This window comes from Vigna angularis, chromosome 1 (assembly GCF_016808095.1).
Source record: "Vigna angularis cultivar LongXiaoDou No.4 chromosome 1, ASM1680809v1, whole genome shotgun sequence".
NCBI classification, from domain to species: Eukaryota; Viridiplantae; Streptophyta; class Magnoliopsida; order Fabales; family Fabaceae; genus Vigna; species Vigna angularis.
Window position 1 is genome coordinate 27,443,524 of NC_068970.1, and position 21,059 is coordinate 27,464,582.

The window sequence follows — 21,059 nt, forward strand, 5'->3', positions numbered from 1 at the left end:
CTTTGTGCCATATTGTTTGGGTTAGGATCAGGTAAATGATTGAATAGTATGTTTGTGATGGGAGATAATGAAGGTGGTATGACTTCTGATGTAGGAAGTGTTCCCTTAGTAGAATACCCAAATTTCAATCTTCTTCGCAGCTTACGCAAATTCCTTTCGACTTCCGGATTAAGTTGATAAAATTCTCCCGGGTTAGCTCTGGTCATGCACTACGCAATCTGTTGCAAGTTGTTTCTCTGTTACTTCTTTTTTTCTTTTGTTCTTGCTTTAGAGAAAGATTTCAAATAAGAGATAAGAGAGACTTGTTGGGTCCACTCCCAGGAAAGAGAGGTGCGTCACAATGGACAACTTAAGTACCAAGTCTTTCCTAGCCAGAGTGTATTCAAACTAGCCTCAAGTATTTCTCAAGAGAAATTCTTAATTAACACAAGAACAAAGATTTTTGCTAAAAAAGAATGACTAAAGACTACAAAATAACTCAAATTAAATTAAATGTATGTGCGTTAAAAAAATAAAGATAAAAATAAAAAAATCAAAAAAATCAAAATAAGAATCAAAATATTCAAAAACTAACCGAACTCCCCGACAACGACGCCAAATTTGATAAGCTATCGTTGAAGCTATCAAATTAATACTACTTTTCAAGGCAACTTCAGTATTGCCAAGTAGTATTCAAGAAAGTAGATAGGGTTAAAGTAACCCTGAGTCGTCTCCCAATGAATACGGAATTGCCTTTCAATATTTCAATCTTATGAATGCAATGCAATAAGAATAAAAGTAATTTTTGAAGAATGTTTAAAGAACAAATAAGAAACTTAAAAACAGTTATGATTAAATAGGCTAATTCCACTGCTTTTCCAAGATAGATTCATCATCGGTTATTCACGGATAATTGTTCAATTGATTATAGTTTTGAGGGCGATCATGCATTTAACCAAAGTAAATTCTCAATCAAATGCAAAACCTTTCTAGATTATTCTCAATAAATTCAACCAAAGTACATTCTCAATCAAATTCTATTGTGTTTAATCATGTCTATTCTTAAATCTCCTAACCAAGTTAAAAGTTAATCAATCAAAGTAAATTCTCAATTGATTATAGTTGAAATTATTACTACCAACCAAAGTACTTTCTCAATTGATAGTAAAAACCATTTAATCATATGAAAGTTCCTAAATTAAATCAAAGTAGATTCTCAATTAAACCTAGAAACCCTAGAACTCATATAATCAATACGCATGTAGATTCAAACGCATTATGATGCAAAAATCTTTATTTTTAACAAGATAGAGAGATAAAAGACATAGAGAGAGAACAACTTAAATCAATAATAAAAATAAACAATTGCATTAACTTAACGTAACCTCAGAATCCATCATGGAATTACAGCAGAATAGCCCTAAATGCTTAGGTCTCCATGAATGGAGTCGAATACAAGATGAAAGAAAAGTGAGAGGAGTATGAGAGAATGAATGAATGAAGTCCCCTTTCTGCCTCCCCTGGGTCTCTTTATATAGGGCTTGATTGGGCTTGGACTCTGAATATTCAGTTGACAGAATCTTTTATCTCATATCTTCCAAATAACTAAAAGATTTAGATAATTATAACATTATTTGAAATATATTTTCTGTTGATATTCCCAAATTAAATTAATTCAACAACTGAATTTTATCTTTTAGCTTTTCTGACTTTCCAAAATTGCACAAATGCCCTTAAATTTCCTCTATCTGCGCTTTAGCCCCAACTGAATTTTCCAAAATTGCAACTGAACCCCTGTTTGACCAACCTTGACCAGATTCAAATCTGTTGACCAGTTTTGACCAGAGAGGGCGTGGCCAATGAGAGCTTGCCACGCGGAATTCCCCCTTTCTCCCAAATTAGGTTTCAGATTGGGGAAAGAGCTTGCCCTTTCGCCTGCGCCGCGAAAGGGAAAACAGTGGCTGATGCGATTTTTGGATCTCTGGTTTTCTGAATGCAAGTGCATGTTGATGGTTGCTTGCGGTGGTGTTCTGGATTTGGTTGCAGGTGGTAGCGGAGCTCGCGATTTTGATGAAGGTGCGAGATGGTGATGAAGATGAACTCACGAGGATGGGGGTGCTTTGTTGCGATTTCTGTGGAGACGAAGATGCGAAAGGCATCGCGAATGGAGGAGGAACTCGTGAATCTAACGACGATTCTGGATGGTGGCGGCTTGCACTCCGACGAGGATGATGGTGGTGGTCGTGCGACGGCGACGTTGGTGTTGGGTGTTGCCGGAACGGTAGCGGCGACACATGGTGGGGACGGCGAGGCGCGATTCTCGTGACACAACGAAGGTGAGCATGGTTGCGTCAATGGGTGGTGCGATGATGATTGGAGTAGTAATGGAGGGGCTTGCGGCGACTCTCTGATGGCTATTGGCGGCGATTGTGCATGACGTAGGGTTTGGATTTAGGAATTAGGGTTTCTGGGAAGAAGATGATGATGTGGCTGAGTGGAATGATGTGGCAGCATGTGGTTGGTCTATTTAGTGTGCAGAGGATTAATGACGTGGCAGTTTGTTAATGGTTAGATCTGTGTGTAGAGGATTTGGACACGTGGCATAATCTGGTGGAGTTTGGCTTAGTATTGGGCCTCGTTAAGAGAAGAGGGGTGTATGTAGGGAAATTGGGAGGTGCAAGGGTAAAAGTTGCCTGTTTGGCCCATCTGTACATTATTTTTCAAATAAAACCTGATTTTGGGCCTTAATTTGCAATTTAGACCAATAAAGCTTTAATTTCAGCTGCACAAATAAATATTAGAAAATCCAAGAATAATTTATGCGTTAAAACTCGCTTTTTACGTCTCTTTAATTCTTAAACCCAACAATTTCAATCATCACAAATTCACTTTAAATCAATCATTTAAGCACATGAATCTCATCAAAAAATTTAATTTTAAAGCATAAATGTGGGCATAAATATGCACTCATCAAGAAGCAAAGCAAAAATATATAAAATTACTTAGAAGTGATCGAGAGAGAAAGAACCACATTGTCATGAAGATGGAAAAACCAATGCTAAAAGAGAAAAGTATGGCTAACACTTTTTGGACCGAAGCAGTCTACACTACAATTTACATTATAAACAAATGTCTAATCAAGATAGTCCAAGACATGACTCTTATTGAACCTTGGAGTGGAAGAAATCCATTAGATAAACACCTGAGTATTTGGATCTATCTGCTACATACATGTTCTTGATCAAGGAGGCATAAGATTGAAAACAAGGCTATCAAGGAATATTCTTAGGATATAAGACATTGTCAAAAGGCTATCGAGTCTATAACCTACAAACAAAACGCTGATAATTAGTCGAGATGTTAAGGTTGATGAAAATGATTCTTGGAATTGGGAAGAAGAGAAAGTTATTAAAAGCAACATTTTAGTTCTAATGCAACAATCTTAAGAAGAAACTCAAGAAGAGGCAAAAGATTCAGGTACGTTTTTTCCACCTTAACAAAAACAACAAGAAGATTCTTCATCAAAGTCTACTCAAAGATGAGTAAGATCTTTGATAGACATATACAAAACTTGCAATATGACCATGATTGAGGTTAATTGCTATCAAGATGCAACAAAGCAAGAAGTATATGAGTCAAGGTTATGGAAGAAGAGATTAAGATGATTGAGAAGAATAACACTTGGGAGCTTGTAATACGAAAGCATATGATCGTTATATGAAAGCATATGATCATGATTATAATTTGGATGCGACATAACACGAAGAGCGAATTGAGAGAATTGAAAAATTTACGAGTTTATTTTAAATAAAATATTTTATTGGCAATTTTCTTTTGTAATAAATTGGAACTATGATTTAGTTTTGGTTAATTGTAAATACTTCTTGAATTTGGATTTCCGTAATGATAATATGTTTTAAAATTTTAAATTCTTGCTCGTAACCGTGATATCCCAAAATTTGGGGTGTTATAATGTTTATGATAATGATTATGATATTTGAGATGCTCTAGGTGATGCTTTGTTGATAACAGTGTTACTATAATGATTATAGTAAGTAGTTAACTTAAGTGTTAATGAGTGGATATACCAAGGGTCTATGTGTGAAATGTTAGTGAGGACATCAAGGACTAGTGATCAAGGATCGATGATCGAGGTTCAAGGATCAGGGATTGATGATTGAGTAATTCATTATGATTGAATTGTTTATGTTAGAGGAGTATGAATCCTATTGTTGTTACTGTTATGTATGATGTGTTTGATTATTGTTGATATAATCAGTATGTTTATATTTTGTGAATAAAATTATCGGTGATGATCGTATAATGTGTTATACGTGAGCAGATGATATTACATATGTTCTAGAGGCATGTTAGATTCATGAGATGACGGGGGGAAAGATTTGGGTTTCTTTAAAAAGTTCTTTTGGTATAGACTGTTGAAACAATGTAATTGTAGTTGGTTTATTTCTTTAATCATTTTAATCACTTTTGGAATAATGTAATTGGACAAGGCTTTTGGAACTATTATGTTTTAAAATAAGTTATGTATGTTTAAAGGTTAAGGTTTTTAAAAAATATGTTTCTGCGCTATAAGAAAGTTTAAAATTTATAGGTTTTTGTAAATCTGTGGCATCCAAAAAAAAATTGATTGCTCGTTGTTGCCATCACGTTTTGTTTGTCTCTACTTCTATGGTGAGCAAAATTGTTGTTATTTTATTTTTGCATTTTTGTGTTTCCGTTTGTTCATCAGATTAATATGTTGGTAATATTTGTGTCCAAGTGCAGTAACATTGTGGTGAGATTGTTAATATTTCTCCAAAGCGTGGTGTCCATCCATTGTAGCTTGCATTTCACAGGTTTCTATTATTATCTTGAAATTTTATTTTTAATTTAAGCCTATATTTTTCTAATATGTTGTTTATTTTTGTATGTTGGATATGTGATTAATTATATGCCTATAATTGCATTGATTTTGGCTTATACTTTTGTTTTGTTTAGAAATTATGTACTGGTTTGTTTCTGGGTTGTGGTTGCTGGTTTTGACATGTAGGTTCTATGTGTAAGATGAAATAGAAACAATAAAGATTTTTTTTTATATATTTGGACCTATGACAATGGTTGTAAAAATAACCAAAGTAAAAAAGGGTCTATGGTGTCGGTTATTCATATAACTGCAACCAAAAACCTATTTTTTATATTTTTTATTTGGACCTATGACAATGATTGTACAAATAACTAAAGCAGAAAAGGGTTTATGGTCTCAGTTGTTTAATTAATCGCTGCCAAAAACCCAATTTTTTAATTTTTTTTACCTTTTGGTTCGGTTCATAGTCGATGCTAGACCCACCCTTTTTTACCACGTCTTAATATACTTTGTTTGTTGAGCCACTATTGATTGTCAAAAACAATCGTTGTCGTATCCTTTCCCTGCACTAGTGAAAGCTCAATCCTAATGGAAATATACAAAAGCACAAGGCAAGATTGGTCACTAAAGGTTACACATAACAATAAGGAATTGACTAGAATGAGACAATTGCTCCAGTCACACGACTAGACATAATAAGAGCTCTAATAGTTGTTGTGGCATAAAAAGGATGGAACACACTAGTACACTAAAGGGAAACGACAGCGGTTATTTTCGCTTATATGCAGCGGTTCCGCAACCGAGGCATATACAGGCGAGACAAAAAGGGGTAGGCTTTTTGCCTCGGTTCTGAACCGAAGAAAAAAGGTGTGTGATTTTGCCTCGGTTCAAATCCAACCGAGGCAGTAGAGGTTTTTTTTTTTTTCGTTTTCACCATTCGCCATATGAGTTGTTAGCCCTTGGCCACAATCCATCAACGCCTACCACTCCATCTCACACCACCATTATCAAAGATTCCACTACGAAGAACAAAGAACCAGAACGACGCGCTCCCACCACCACCTGCAGAGAATCAAACTCCACCACTCCTGCAGAGCATCAATTAAACATAAAACAACCTAAACAAAATCAGAAAAAGGAGACGGAAGGAAGTTTCCACCTTCGCTACGAATCAGAACAAAGAGAAGAAGAAGAACGAGAATGACCGCCCTTGCGCCCTCGTCGCGTCTTCGTCGCGCCTCAATCACGCCATTGAAGATCCCTTTGTCGCGCCTCCATCAGAATAGAGAAGAGGAAGGAAGCCTCCCCCTCACAAACGAAAGAAAATGGGAGAAAAGAGAGGAGCGGCGCAACTTCTATCTCTGTTTGTGAAATTTAACCCTAAACACATGTTATTACCTCGGTTATTTTTTTAACCGAGGCAATAAGGGTCTACGACCTCGGTTCTATAAAGAACCGATGCCTAAACTCTCTTAAAAAAATAAAAAATAATTACAAAAATGTCACCGCGCCAGTTTTAGGCATCAGTTCCTTTTGAACCGAGGCATATACCTTTGCGCGATAATTACAAAAATGTCACCGCACCAATTTTAGGCATCGGTTCTTTTTGAACCGAGACATATATACCTTGCGCAATAATTACAAAAATGTCACCGCACCAGTTTTAGGCATCGGTTCTTTTTGAACCGAGGCATATTCATTTGTGATAACTACAAAAATGTCACCGCGCCATTTTTTGCTTGGGTTACAATTTAACCGATGTCAAATGCGCGAGTTAAAATCTTGTTTTTTTTACTAGTGACATCTACCAATTATGGAGTTCTTGAAGAAAAGACCTAAGTTTGAATTACTGCATGCTATACCTAATTTGCATTAAGGGGAAATATTAAAATGTAATGAAAATTTTAAAACAATATAGAAAAGCCTAAGATAGAAAGCAAAATTCCATAACATTCTACATAGATAAATATCTATAACATTCTACATAAGTTTTAGCTAGCATTTTCTAAAATAATTGTGTGGGTGAAATCGAGTCTAAAAATACTCATATATACACTAACATTTGATGCAACACAACTACAAAATATACTTCTTCCAATTACTACTTTCACATTCTATTATCTTCACATTTTCTCTATTCTATTAACTATTCCTTTCACAACTTCAAAACCTATTAATTATAACAGTAGTTAGTTTCTTACACCTATGGATAGGTTTTTGTAATTATGTTATGTGATAACATGAGTTTTCAGTTAGTAATTAGTTACTTTGCTTCTCAATTCTGTTTAAGAGAAATTATATGTATCAATCTATTTTATTCCATGATAATACTGAATCTCATTTTCCTCTAACACATTAAGTTAAATACTTTTCCTTAAATAGGAAAGTATGACATTTTAATTATTGATAAAATTCAGGAATTTGATTTAATAAATTTATTGTTTTTGTAAGTGTATGATAGTAATTGGTATTTTTTTTTTATCAATGATTGAGGTTGGTTGTCTTTCTCTAGCAAAAATAGCTTTTGAGTAAGCAAAACCAGTGCTACAAGGCATTTGCACCCGAAACCATTTAAAAAATAAGGTTATTATATCGCGCATTAAAATTGTATATAAAATTTGAGTTTGGTAAAAGTAAGAACTGAGTTATAGTCAACTCAGTTTGCAAGTTTAAATTTTATTCAAACTAAAGTTTGTAAACTTAAATCTAAATATGCAGTATAAGATGTAGAGAACTTGCTTGAAGAAGAAGAAGATGCTTGATTACGTACTGGTACTAATAACAACTAGCAAGTCACTTTCTATCAAACAAAAGCCACTTCTACTAATGTACTACACAAAGAAAAATACTCATTGACACATGGAAGTTCTTCAACTGCAATTTTTGTACAAAGATTAAAATGCTTACTACTTTCTTTCTACTACATAGGTGGGGCACATAACTTAGGTTAAATTTAAAAGGGTTGAGAAGGAAGTCAGACCAAAATTCTTGCAATTCATGTCTTTAGATATTAGTAATGTCATCCCATCCTTTGAGAAATGAATGCTTCTTCTATGTGCTCCTACAAGTTACACCACCTTCATAAAACATTTCCTGTGATGGGATTTTACTCAATTATAAGATTGAAAAGTGTATAAACAAGGATATTTAGTAGCAAAAGATAAAGTGCTAAAAAATATGAATATGAAGATGGTTGACATTATCGTACCATTTTGTCTTAGCTAACAGTCTTGTCTCCTTGTCCCGAAGTAAACCCTTTTTCATTACCAACTCTCTGCTGAAACCCGTCATTCTTGTTCTTATCTTTCTTAGATGAAACCCTCCTGAGGCCTAATCGCTCCTTCCACCGACTTGAACTCTTTGGTAATCTTGGTAACTCCTCTTCATAGTCATCGTTAGCAAGCAACTCATCCCTCAAAGTCACCTTCTTGGAGCAGTCACTACTCTTCAGAGGCAACAGCATGCCCTGGAAAAAAGCTTCATCTGCTGATATCATAGAATTGTTCTTCACAGAGAATTCAAAATCTGAAGAGACAGGATCTTCTGTGTATATATTTTCATGCTTGATTGCCTGCTGGGAAACCACAAAATCATAGGAGAAGGAGATTCTGGGGTCCATGATTGAAGCTCATGCACTACTACTACAGAACTTTGAGATTATAGAGCAGGGACAAATGTGGGAAAAACTTATGTATATATATATTATATCTTCTGTTTTCGGTCAGTCTGAAGGGTTAATTTCCAAATGCAGGAGCTTGCCCTTTTATAATGATGGGGATTCTATTATGTGTGTGTGTGTGTTTAGTGGATATAACATGTTGTTTAGAGTTGTCTTTTTATGCTAGGAATGCGGGTCTTCACCTTTAAGTGTTTAACTGTTACCTGAGTAATTCGGCACCGTGAATATGAGTGTAATACACTTTCTCAAAATGATATATACTATTGACCAATTGCAGAGAAAATGTTTAAAAAAATGTGTTCCTTTATCTATATTATACAGAAAGGAAATTGTTTAACATTTTGATGATATGAATTCCCAGGGTCATGTGGGTTAAGTCAGATTGTTTAGCATGTCTGTATTATATTCTTCTCTTGTTCTGTCAAATATTGGAAAAGCTAGTTGTAAGCACAAGAAGGAAACAATGCAAGACTAATAATTGATGCGGCAAAGAATCTTTGAGTTGAAGTATTGAGCTTCACGTGTTTGTTTTTGCAAGTGTTGTTCACATGAAATCCACATTCTGAGTGTGGACTAGGTTTTATATATTGGTTGGCAATTGAGCTTAAGACAAATGGTCGCATGCTGCATCGTAGATTGATGTTTGTTGTTAGCAGAAGATTAATGAAAAGCAGCACATAGCTATGTTGGTGGGAGAAAAGTTAGGCCTGAGAGCCTGTCCCCCTTTTTGTCTCCCATCCTGTTAGCAAACTTTGTCTCTTGTAATCCGATAAATGATGCTTTTACTTCTTATTATTCTATTTTAATACCATCCAATCAACCAAGCTTTAGTCCTTATTATTCTAATCTAATCCAATATCATATATACACACACTCAATGCTCGAGGCTCATTTTACTATGTCAGATCCACAGACCCTCTACTTTATTCTGGCATGACATGCATGAATCTTGTGCAAAACGTAACACAGTAATCTCTTTGGATTATCTTGCTCAAGGGACGTGTAAACTTTTAATTGCTTTATTTAATCCTGCAAAATGTAGTTATTTTTTCTTATTGCTTACTTTATCAGTTTAGCCTACGTGATAACTTTCACATCAATTAAAGATAAGACTAATTTATATAAATGAGTGTAAACTTCATTTTATAAACCAATTTTATAAAGTTGAGTTAAACTTAAAAATCCATTTTTTAACATTATATCATAACCAATAATACATACAGGGCAGTTAGAACTTGATTAAACCTCACAACTAATTGTGAAAAGCTTGATTTCTACAGGGGATTTTTTTTTCTTGGGGTTGAGATTATTATCGTGTGAACGGATGTTGGTAGTTGTTGAAGCCCTAGCACAAGTGATCACGGTTTCGTAATTAAGGTCAGTCTAGAGGACAATCTACCCCAATTTTCTCGAGACATTCGAATCTCAACATTTTAAAAGAGAATCGATACTTTATAGCCTTCATTAGGTCGGCAAGAAAATGTTCAACCCTACTTAACTCATCTTTATGACTTCTTTTGACAACTTAATTATCATTGGTTAACCAAAGAGATTAGGTCATGCGGAATAAACCAGTGAAAAGAGTTATTTCCGTCACGGATTTAACTTCGAACAAGGGAGAATTTAACGTAAAAAACTTACACAGTGACATTATTTTTAATTAAAAACAATTTTTCTTTTTATGCAATACGGGTAAATTTCAAAATCTATGAGGTTTGGTGATAATAGAAATTAGATGGTCCGATTACAACCCGATAACAGGTGGAATAGAAAAATAGAATGTCTACTTAGAACTCGTTAGGATAAACTCTAACTATGATTCTGATATCATGTTAGTAATACCATGTTAATAGTGGATTTTAACTATAATTCTGATACCATGTTAGTAGTAGACTTTAAGCCTCGCTCAACTCCATACAACCAGTTTTTAGAATAAGTTTTGCACCCTCTTGTATGAATTGGTCTTATTTACAGTGGAACGGGTGTTTTCATTCTCTTCTCTAACAACTGTCATGGCGGGCTCGTTTCTCCCTACATTGGTGACTGAGAGGACAATCTTCTTTCGTCTCTATGAGTGGTTTTGTATGGTGGAGGTTTCTGCCTGATTGATACTGGATAAATTAAGGTGGATAAAACGGGTATAAATGAGGGATACGAATCAGGAAAAAATATTTGAAAATACCTGACCCGAGTAATATTTTTATTATTATATTTTTTTAAGAATAGAAACACTCTCTTTTGGAACAAACTCTAGTAGTTGTATGCCCCTGCTTTTCATTCTTCTTCCCCAACTTCAAATCCTTCGTTGAAACCTATTTCGCTATGCTCCATCAAGGGCCTTTCTTCATCGCATTCTCCGAAACCCTTTGCACGGAGAAGCAGCTGCAGCTGCAGCTCTCCAAAACCACGTCAAGCTCCTCCTCATTTGGGTCACGACAATCTAATCCTTCAATAGTGGCCAATGGATCTGTTCGGCGACGCACACTTACGGGGAGCCAGCAGAAGAGGCATCCTCAGGAAAGAGGTTTTGAATGTGGTCGTCGTGGACAGTGGAGGTACAAAACCTTTGTAATGTAACATTGATTTCCTTTTCTTTATGATGACACCCAAGGCACATGAGTTTTTCAAACGCTGATTGTTTGGTTTTCTTCAAATATTGATTTCATTTTCGTATGCTCACTAATTAATTTTATCCATTATACACTCAAACTTTTTTTCTTAAAAATATATCTACTAGAAATTTGATCCCTTCTCACAAACTCTTTATTCTCTGTCAATATTGTTGGACAATATTAGAAAGGTTAAACAGTTAACTTTATAGATAGAATTCTCTAAAATAAATTACAAATATATGATTGGTAGTTATGGACGATGACTTCTTCGTTACAGTTGTACTGGAGAGACAGTCAAGAATTGCTTCAAGTTCACAACAAGATAACGAGCCAAATCTTACAAAACTAAACCTCAACCTGTAGGAGTGGACCATAATGTCCCTCTTTCCAAAAATACAAAAATAGAGAAAACCAAATGTTAGTGGTAAGAAAACAACTTATGTTGTTTGGGATCACTTCACGACATCCACATATTCAATTGCAACATGTAATCATTATGGTAAGCAATTTAGATGTGATCCAAAGACACATGAAACATCTAACCTTCTTAATCACCTTAAAAGGTTATGTTCTAAATATCCATTGTTGCCACTAATGACTCCAATCAAACAACTCTCACCTTTAAAAGTGGTGATAGTAACAGTCTTCTTGCAACCCTCGAAAGGCAATTGCTATATTGTTATTGTTGATGAACAACCATTCAGGGTGGTGGAAGGTGAAGGTTTTAAGAACTTGTGTAGATAATTACGACCTTTGTTTGTTGTCCCATCATGGTTCACAATAGCTAGAGATTGTTTTCAGTTGTATATGATGAAAAAGTTACGTTTTAAGTCAAATTGTGTTAGAGTAGCACTCACTACCAATTGTTGGACATCAATTCAAAATTTAAACTACCTAACACTCACTACACATTTCATAGGCAATGATTAAAGGTATCAAAAAAAAGGATAATCAGTTTTTTTAGTCATACCTAATTATAAAGGGGAAACAATATGAAGGAAAGTTGAAGAAGTTTTAAGGGAATGAAGAGTTAGTAATGTGTCCATACTCACAGTTGATAATGTATCATTAATGATGTGGCTGCTATATATTAAAAAACAAACTGAAGAATATGGGTGGATTAATTAGTAATGGATGGACAATTTTTCCATATGAGATGCTGTGCTCATATACATAAACTTAGTTGTGAGTGATGGCTTAAAAGAGTTGCACAATTCAATAACAAGTCTTAAGAATGCTGTCAGATTTGAAAGGTCTTCACCACAAAGATTGACTAAGTTTAGAGATTGCATAGAGTTTTAAAAAATTTATTGCAAAAATTTATTGTGTCTTGATGTTCCCACAAGGTGGAATTCAACATATTTGATGTTAAATGCAACAACAAAATTTCAAGTTGCATTTGAAAAACTTGACAATGAAGACTCTGGGTTTTTTTGGTGATGAAGGTCCCCCAACTACTAGTGATTGGAAACATGTTCAAGATTTTGTTAAGTTTCTAAAAATTTTCTATGAAGTCATGGTTAACCCTCCATTTTTTCTCCTTTTTCCTTCATAAAATTTTCTTTTTAGTTTTAGTTAGTTTGTAATTTTCTTAGATTAGAATAGATTTTTAGCTTTTGTATAAAAATTAGAGTTTTATGAAATTTCCTTTAAAAAGCTTTTCTTAATAGTGCTTTCTTGTAAATAATAATTTTTTTATTTCTTTAGAAAATAAATAAATAAAAATAAAAATAAAAAATAAAATACATTCTTGCCTAGATAGGAATCTTGCTTTGCACTTTTGGACTTTAACCATTGCTCTAATTTTCTCAAATTGAAGAAAGCCTCTAGTCAAAGAAGGCTGACTTGGTCAAATAAGAGGGCTTCAACCCATTTGCTTTTGAGCCCAAAATGCATAGCTGCATAGAGAATTGGACAACCCGCGCCCAATTGAATCGAAATTCCCCTTTGCAGGTTGACAAAGTTGTTGAACCAGGGAGCACACGCAAGCAGGGGTGAAGGCTTGAAGCTGAGTCAATATGCAGTCCAAAGAGGCAATGAGTGAGAACTTGGTTTTAGTTGAGAGGGCATTGTGCAAAAACCCTTTGGTACGAAAGTTGTAGTTTGGGAGCTGAAGGTTAGGTCCTTTGTTATTCTTGTCCTCTTTTGTAAAATAAGTCTTAGTTTTCTTTTAAAAAGGGAGTGTGTAAGCATCTAAGAGAGAGTTGGCGTATCGGCCCGGTTTCTTTCCTCCTTTTTTGCTGCTTAGAGTAAAGTGTAGTTTAGGAGTCTTCGTCTTCACCAAGAGTAGATAGAGAGTTTGTGAAAATTGTGGAGGGTTCAACCAATAACACCTAATATTCTGATCTTTATTGAGTGCAAAGTAACCATTGGAGAGGGGAATGCTTCTACTGTACAAGGGGAGAGCTACGTGAGAGGAGTCTTGTAAGTACAAAGTGATCACAAGATCCTTGAGTAAACCTCTTTGTAATATTTTTCTTCTTGAATCTAATGCAATTCCAAAAATTTTTCCCTTAGTTTCAATGTTGATTCTGTTTTACCTATTGCAAATTTATTTTCTTGCTCTTTATCTTTCTGAATTTTAATTTCCAGCCTTTGTACCTGGTTACTTACTTGCGTTGATTTTAATGTTTTACCTAGTTACAATTCAATTTTATTATTACCATGTTATATTCTGCACCTCACTCTTTCAGCACAATTTTAGTCTTTCTTGATTCAGTGACCTGTTATTGAATCTTTTGTTAATTACCCTTAATTCAAAATTAAGTTCTTGAATTGTTTGGAAAATTAATTGAAACCTACAAAATTCTTGGTTTTTACATGAAAACCATAATGACCCCAAAATGAGCGTTATTTCCCATATTTCCCAATAAGTCTTTTTGAGTCAAGATTCCATTTAATACACCAACCAGAAAAATAACTTTTAACTCTGGATCATGTTCAATTTTGCTATTTTGTGCACTTTATTTTCTTGGTTTTGTTACGGTGGAGTGAAGATGTAGCTGAGTTTGTATCATCTTGTTTGATATGTCAGAGGGCAAAAGTGGAACATAAAAAACATGGAGGAATGTTATAGTAGTTGGAAATACCTCAGTGGAAATAGGATAGTATATCTATGGATTTGTAACTCATTTGTCTATATCATCTAAAGGATATGATTCCATTTGAGTAATTGTGGATATGTTGACTAAGTGTGTTCATTTCTCGCCAATAAATCAATGAATATGTCATTAAAAAAGCTGGTCGAGTTTTATATTCGTGAGATTGTACAGTTGCATAGAGTGTCTACAAGTATTGTTTTGGATAGAGATCTGAGGTTTACCTTTAGGTTTTTACAGACTTTGTAGAAAGCTTTGGGTACTCAGTTGAGATTGAGCTCGGCTTATCATCCTCAGACCGATGGAGAGTCTGAAAAGACCATTCAATCCTTGGAAGATTTGTTGAGGACGTGTGTCTTGGATCATCTTGGGAGCTGGAACGAGGTTTTACCGTTGGTTGAGTTCACTAATAGTTACCATTCTAGCATAGAGATTGTACCATTTGAAGCTCTGTATAGTAGGAGGTGTCAGACATTATTATGTTGGTTCCAGAGTTGTTATACTACTGATAAGGTGAAAATGATACAAGAGCAAATGAGAGCAACATGAAGTAGGTAGAAGTCTTATGCTGACCAAAGGAGGAGATATTGGGAGTTTGAAGTTGAAGATCATGTGTTTATGCATGTGACATCAACAACAGGAGTTGGGAGGGCTATTAAGTCAAGGAAGTTGACGCCAAAGTTTATTGAATCATATCAAGTACTTAGGAGGATTGATCTAGTAAACTATGAGATAACACTACCACCTTGGTTAGGAAACTTGCATAGTGTTTTTTATGTGTCTCAATTGAGAAAGTATATATTAGATCCAAGTCATGTGTTAGAAGTGGATGGCATTCGAGTTAAAGAAGATTTAACCATTGAAGCTAGACTAGTACGAGTGTTAGATGTGCAAACTAAGACGTTGCGAGGAAAGGACATTCGCACAATAAAGGTGTTATGGGATGAAGCTACGCAGGAAATGACTTGTGAGTTAGAGAAAGTTATGAAAAAGGAGTATTCTTATCTTTTTGGTAAGTAGATTAATTTTCGAGGATGAAAATTCTTTTAAGGAGGGGTGAATGTAAGACCCAACAAAAATGCAGTAATAAGAAATAAAGCGAGTTTGAGATTTTAGTGTTATTGTTTGGTAATTGGTGTTTAATGTTTAAGTGTTTCTTAGAATTATAATTGTTATGTTAATTATTTGATGTTCTTATTGATAAAGTACAATACAAGATTGGTATGCTATTAATTTGGTGATTTGTGTGTGTAATATTACCAATGTGATGTGTTGGTTTGTTGGTAGGAGTGTTGATTAGGATTGAATGGATGTGGGTTCAATTCCTAGGAAAAAGAGTTTAGGAGAAACTAAGATTTTAATTATAATTTTGGCCTAGGGGAAAAATGGTCTTTTTACCTTTACTAAATGGTGTAGAAATTATTTTAGTAGTTGTTGATATAATTACGAACAACCTAAAAGGTGAGTGCTACTCATCCAATTACAAAAATCTTCGCTAGTCATTTCAGGCTCAGGTTTAGGGACTTGTGTACCGTATGATCATACGGTCAGTCATAGACCGAACGGTCAACCGTTAATGAGATGCACAAACAAACCACCTGGATCGGACGGTTGAGGAATCTAACTCTTCGGCCAACAATTGGACTATAATTAGGTCGTTGCTAATTAAAAGCTCACCTCAAAATCTATAAATATAGGTTTGAGGTAAGGAGGTAGACGATTGCATTTATTACACCATAATATTTAAATTGTCAAACATTGAATTGATTTTGATATCATACACTAATGGAAAAATGACATTTTATAACAAGCCTATTATAACGGACAAAAATTATCCATCATAATAGGGAGATATTATAACGTATTTTTTTAAATCAGTTATAATATGAAACGCGGTGGCAAACTTGTAAATAAGTTTAAGACATATTATAACGTAATTTTGAAAATAAGTTATAATAGGAAATGCGATGGCAAACTTGTAAATAAGTTTAAGACATATTATAACATAGTTTTGAAAATCAGTTATAATATGAAAAGCGGTGGCAAACTTGTAAATAAGTTCAAAACCTATTATTGATGTATTATAACGGAGTTTTAGAAATCAGTTATAATATATCTTCCTCTCTCATTTTCCATATCCCTCTCGCTAGATTTCATTCATTTCACGTTTCCTCTGATTCTCATTCCTCTCTTCCACTCAGCGTCTCATCCTCTCACTCGCATTTCTCGGCACTCCTCACTCACATTTCTCAGCACTCCTCTGCGATTGCATTCTTCTCGGCTCCGAGAACACTCCTTCCTCCGCAAGACTACCTCTGGCTCCGAAATCTCCGAAGTCTAACCAAGTAGGTTTTATGATTCATACATTCTACTATTTTGTTTTTTTCCTAATTTTTTATGTTTTTCTTCTATTAATTTCACTAATTTCTCTCCTAGATTGGTGGGGATTGTGTTTGGATTGGTGGAGAAATTAGCGGCGTTAGCACGAGAGAGAGGAGGAGGGAGCCTTGAATGCCAAATCCACGACGGTGATTGGAGAATTTTGAAGGTAGTTATAGTTCACATTCTTCTCTGTAACACTTTCCCCCTCTTTTTATCCTGTTAATTTTGTTTTCATTGATTCTTGAAGAACAAAAAGATTGGGTTTTAAATCTCCTGCACGAGAATTTGCTTCAAATTAATTTCTGGATTTAGGGTTATATTTCTACAAAGAAACTAGTGTAATCATAGACTATTTATAATTAAAAAAACTGAATCATTGATGCTGGAAAGTGTTATTCACTTTAGTCCTTGTGCCAATGAAAGTGGCAGAGAAAAAGTAGCAGAGTAGTGGTGTTTTCAGGGAAATTTTCAGGGGAGAAGGGATTTTCTTTAGGGTTTGTGTATCTTTTGTTTGAGTGCCTTGTGTTTACGGTGGGTTGAAATATTGATTGAAAACTAGAATGTCATTACACATTGGGTGATTGTATGTTTTTATTGAAATGTAGTGTAAATGTGAGTGGTTTGAGTCGCACTTGATGAATTATGTAATTTATGTTAAATTCCATCAAGTTTGGTGTTGATGAAATGGTAAGTAGTTTTTGTTTGGGTTCTAGAAATTTTCATTATATGCTCTGTTTGGCCTGTTCATAAATTGATTTGGAAAGTGACGTTGAATCTATCAAGTGAAAGAGAGAGAGTGGGGGAAGTGGTTCTGTGATCTTGTTGGAAGTTTAGACGTCTTAGAATTTACTAGAATTTAAGTGCAATGCTTATTAATGGGTTTGAGTCTTTTTTTTCTTATTTCCTAGATGTTTCACTTGACTATATCTTTGGTTGTTTAAGTGCAGCCAGCATATGATGCCTTTATGTTTTCCTTCGGAGGAGTTATCTGTTTGGACTAAAGTATGGTTGAAAACTAGTAATAGGTTGGCGGAAAGTGGTTACAAGTCTGATTCATAGTATGTTGATTTAAAATGAATAATCTTATTATCTGATACATGCTTAATTGAACTAGATTAGGTTGTCTTAATTTATTAAATCTAAGAATAACAGTAATCATCTTATCTTCAATCGGTTTAATAACCATAACCTCAATGTGTTTTGATATGTGTTAACTGATTTAGATTTCATAAGTTAAGTAGTGGGTTAATGAATTAGGTGCATTATTTTAAAAAGTTCAGACTGTATCTCTCGGTGCATGGGGAATACAATATTTTAGTACAAAATTGGTCACAATATCTCTGCATCTTTACTATGACCGTGCATATAGGCCATGCTTCTTAGTACTGCAGATCCTTTATGTTTTTCCCTTGAATCTTTATACCAAATCATACAACTAGCCTCGAGGTGCATCATTGTTCCACTTCAACTTTTCGCTTTTTCTTTTCTTTAAAACAAAAATTCGAATTGTGGCGAAGTGGGACAATCCTCTTCTCTTTGTTTACAATCATCTTCTCTTTGTTTATTCATTACAAGACTTTATTCTGACCAAGGCTTGGTCTTAGTCTAGTTACGGTAATAACTTTGTCCTAGTTCTAGCACCATTTCAATCAATTAAATATCTTCCTTTAGTAGACAATCATTACTAATTTTAAATTACAGAAATTTTATTTTCGTTATATTTAAACCTTTTATTCTTATTATTACTGGTAAAAGTTTATTGTCCTTTAACATTTTTATATTTGTAACATACTGAATAATTACTACTGTTATACTAATAAAAGAACAGTATAAAATTATTTGTTTTGATGGAGTTAAATACATTAATTAAATTTATTGAATAACTATACAAATTGGAAATTATATGAAAAATTCAATTATTTATAAATATCAATGTTAATTGTGTTTACTTGTATAGTTATCCTCGAGTGAAAAACATTTTTTAAGTGCTAGCTTTCTAATATGTGGAAGGTCAAAAACATTCTTACATTCTAGATATGCAAGTTTTGTGTCTTGTCCCCTGCTTTGTTTCTCAATTAAAAACGTTGTATTTGCAAGAATATATGTATAATTGTTACAGTTATTAGTTAATGGAGTTGGACTGAAAATTCACGTGCGGGTATGGTCTTTAATTTAAAAAAAAATTGAATGTGTTATGATGTTAAATACTTGATGGATGGATGTGGGGTGCTGTTGTTTAGTTAATTTTAAAGATTTTGGCATACTTTATATGTTATGTTCAAGTATTCCAGTTGTTCATATAGTTGTTGTGCATTCATTTCTAATATGTTCAAAAAACCATTGATTGTATTTAAGTGGTTTAAGGCTTTTTGAGTATTGGTTATTGATACATACATATATCCATTACCATGGGTAATGTGCTTAACTTTATATTAAACGCTGTTGTATACTGGAATAGAGCTATTTGGATTTTCATGTGTCGGTTAAACTGATTTGGTGTATTGAGTCCAAATACTTGTACATTTAATTTAGCAATTGAATGTCACGGTCTTGAATTTGATGCTGATATTTTTCAAAGGTTCTACTTTTGTTCTTTGTTGACAGCTTTTGTAATGTGATGCTTTCTGATGGGATGCCTTTACTCATTGTTACATTTTTTGTCAGGATCAAAATCAATGACAATGATTGTGGATATTACGTGTGTCGATGTATAAAAGAAATTATTACATATTATGTAGGAGGAATAATTCCAACTGATGTAAGTTATCTTCATTATCATAATTAATTTGTAGTAAAATTTTAATTGACTAATTTTATATTATCTTTTTTGTTGCAGTATTTTCTTAATTGCATATATCAACTATATCATGACAACAAATTATTGAAGTTAGGGAAGATTGATGTTACATGTAATCAGTACATGCTTATAGGTTGTTATGGTGACCTAAATGTTTATAGGTACAAGGATATATATGTTATGGTTGTATATATTGTCTTATAAAGCAATGTCATGTCATGACACGTAGTTGACACTCAAAATTATATTTTGAAATATTATTATATCAATAGTTTTTATTTATATATTGAAGTATTGCATATTCTTTTTGAGACCTTTGTTTTCATCATATTTGTTTTAATACTTTATATTTGTTTTTTGAATAATAGAACTAATAAATAACACAGGTTTGTATATAATAAAACAAATATTTTATATTTTCTTTTAAAAGATAATTTCATATTTTTTAAAATATTTTATTAAAAATTATTTTTTTTTATAAAATTTAGACCAATAGATAGCGCTCTCATAGATAGCGCTTTTTAAGCGCTATCTATGATAAAAAAAAGCGCTATCTATGCACTTTTTTGTAGTAGTGAGGAATATTATTATAATTTCATTGGATGTCAAATTTAATAATAATTTTTTTTTAAAATAAAAACATATATTATAACGTACATTGCGTAGTATGTTAGGGTACGTTGATCACATATTATAACGTACAATAATATATACGAAATAATATATAACATATTATAACGTACAAAAACTTCTACGTTATCATACCTTCTACCCTATTATAACAAACAAATAGAAATTTGTCATAATAGTTTGCGCATATTATAACGTACTTCAGAAACTACGTTATAATATGTGGAACATATTATATCGCCCAGAACTATGTCCCCAGTAACTACGTTATAAAATATCATTTTTGTACGTTATAAAAAGTCATTTTTCCACTAGTGATAGTGTCTTCTATAGGTACCCTCTGAATGATTTTGGACAAACGATTACGAAAAGACTTGGTTTGAAAGATAGCTTTTTACCCTTGAACGACCTTCTGAAAGTTGGACTATTGACCTCGACCCTATAGCCCGAAACAATATTGATGAGTGCATATTTATGCCCTCATTTAGCCTTTAATATTGGATTCTAAATTGGTTTTTGTACTTTAATAGAATATTTTAATTAGAATTTGTTATAATTGGATTTATTAAGCATGAGACACAAAAACATGATAAACATAGCTTTTAGTTGCATAAATGTTCTTTGGATATTTCGAGGTGTGCTAATGTAGCTGCAACTAAGTTAAGCTTATGGAGGTGTAAAAATAAATTGGTTAAAGTGTCATGACACCTTAAAGATAAATTCTAGAATAGCAAATAATCAAGTCCACAAGAAATCAATCCAAACATAGCATGAAAAACTGAAGAAATTTGGCTAAGCCAAGAAGAGGGAACAAGCAACAAAAATTGGATCTTGAGGTTTTCTCCATTTTTTCTACTAAAAAAATTTGATAATCGATAAATATTTATGATTAAAGATAATTTGGGAAAAATATATCTTAAGATATTTTATTTGATATTACTAAATAATTACCTTATTTAATTATATCAATAAATATCAAAAGATAATATTTGTCATGTAATGCCCCAAATTTCAGTGT

At 33.5% G+C, this 21,059-nt stretch overlaps 1 protein-coding gene and 1 long non-coding RNA gene across 3 annotated transcripts; one reads left to right on the forward strand and one right to left on the reverse strand.

Moving 5' to 3' along the window:
• Nucleotides 1-7,605: 7,605 nt before the first annotated feature.
• Nucleotides 7,606-8,506, reverse strand: LOC108341390 (uncharacterized). The gene is made up of 2 exons (XM_017579077.2): nt 8,052-8,506; nt 7,606-7,936 (listed from the first exon to the last, which is right to left on the reverse strand). Exon 1 carries the CDS (start codon nt 8,460-8,462, stop codon nt 8,061-8,063), a length of 402 nt encoding a protein of 133 aa, XP_017434566.1. The 5' UTR covers nt 8,463-8,506; the 3' UTR covers nt 7,606-7,936; nt 8,052-8,060.
• A 2,186-nt stretch (nt 8,507-10,692) lies between these two features.
• LOC108342595 (uncharacterized) lies at nt 10,693-19,639 on the forward strand. 2 transcript variants are annotated; one of them, XR_008249109.1, is made up of 6 exons: nt 10,693-11,077; nt 12,954-13,558; nt 16,434-16,577; nt 16,669-16,780; nt 19,279-19,372; nt 19,451-19,639. It is a non-coding gene; the product is annotated as an uncharacterized LOC108342595 (long non-coding RNA). The 2 variants fall into 2 exon arrangements; XR_001833401.2 differs by having other exon boundaries at nt 10,696-11,077; nt 13,088-13,558.
• Nucleotides 19,640-21,059: the final 1,420 nt, after the last annotated feature.

Bases quoted from the DNA above. Each gene is read 5' to 3' on its own strand.
- LOC108341390 (XM_017579077.2), bottom strand. From the start codon at position 8,462: ATGGACCCCAGAATCTCCTTCTCCTATGATTTTGTGGTTTCCCAGCAG.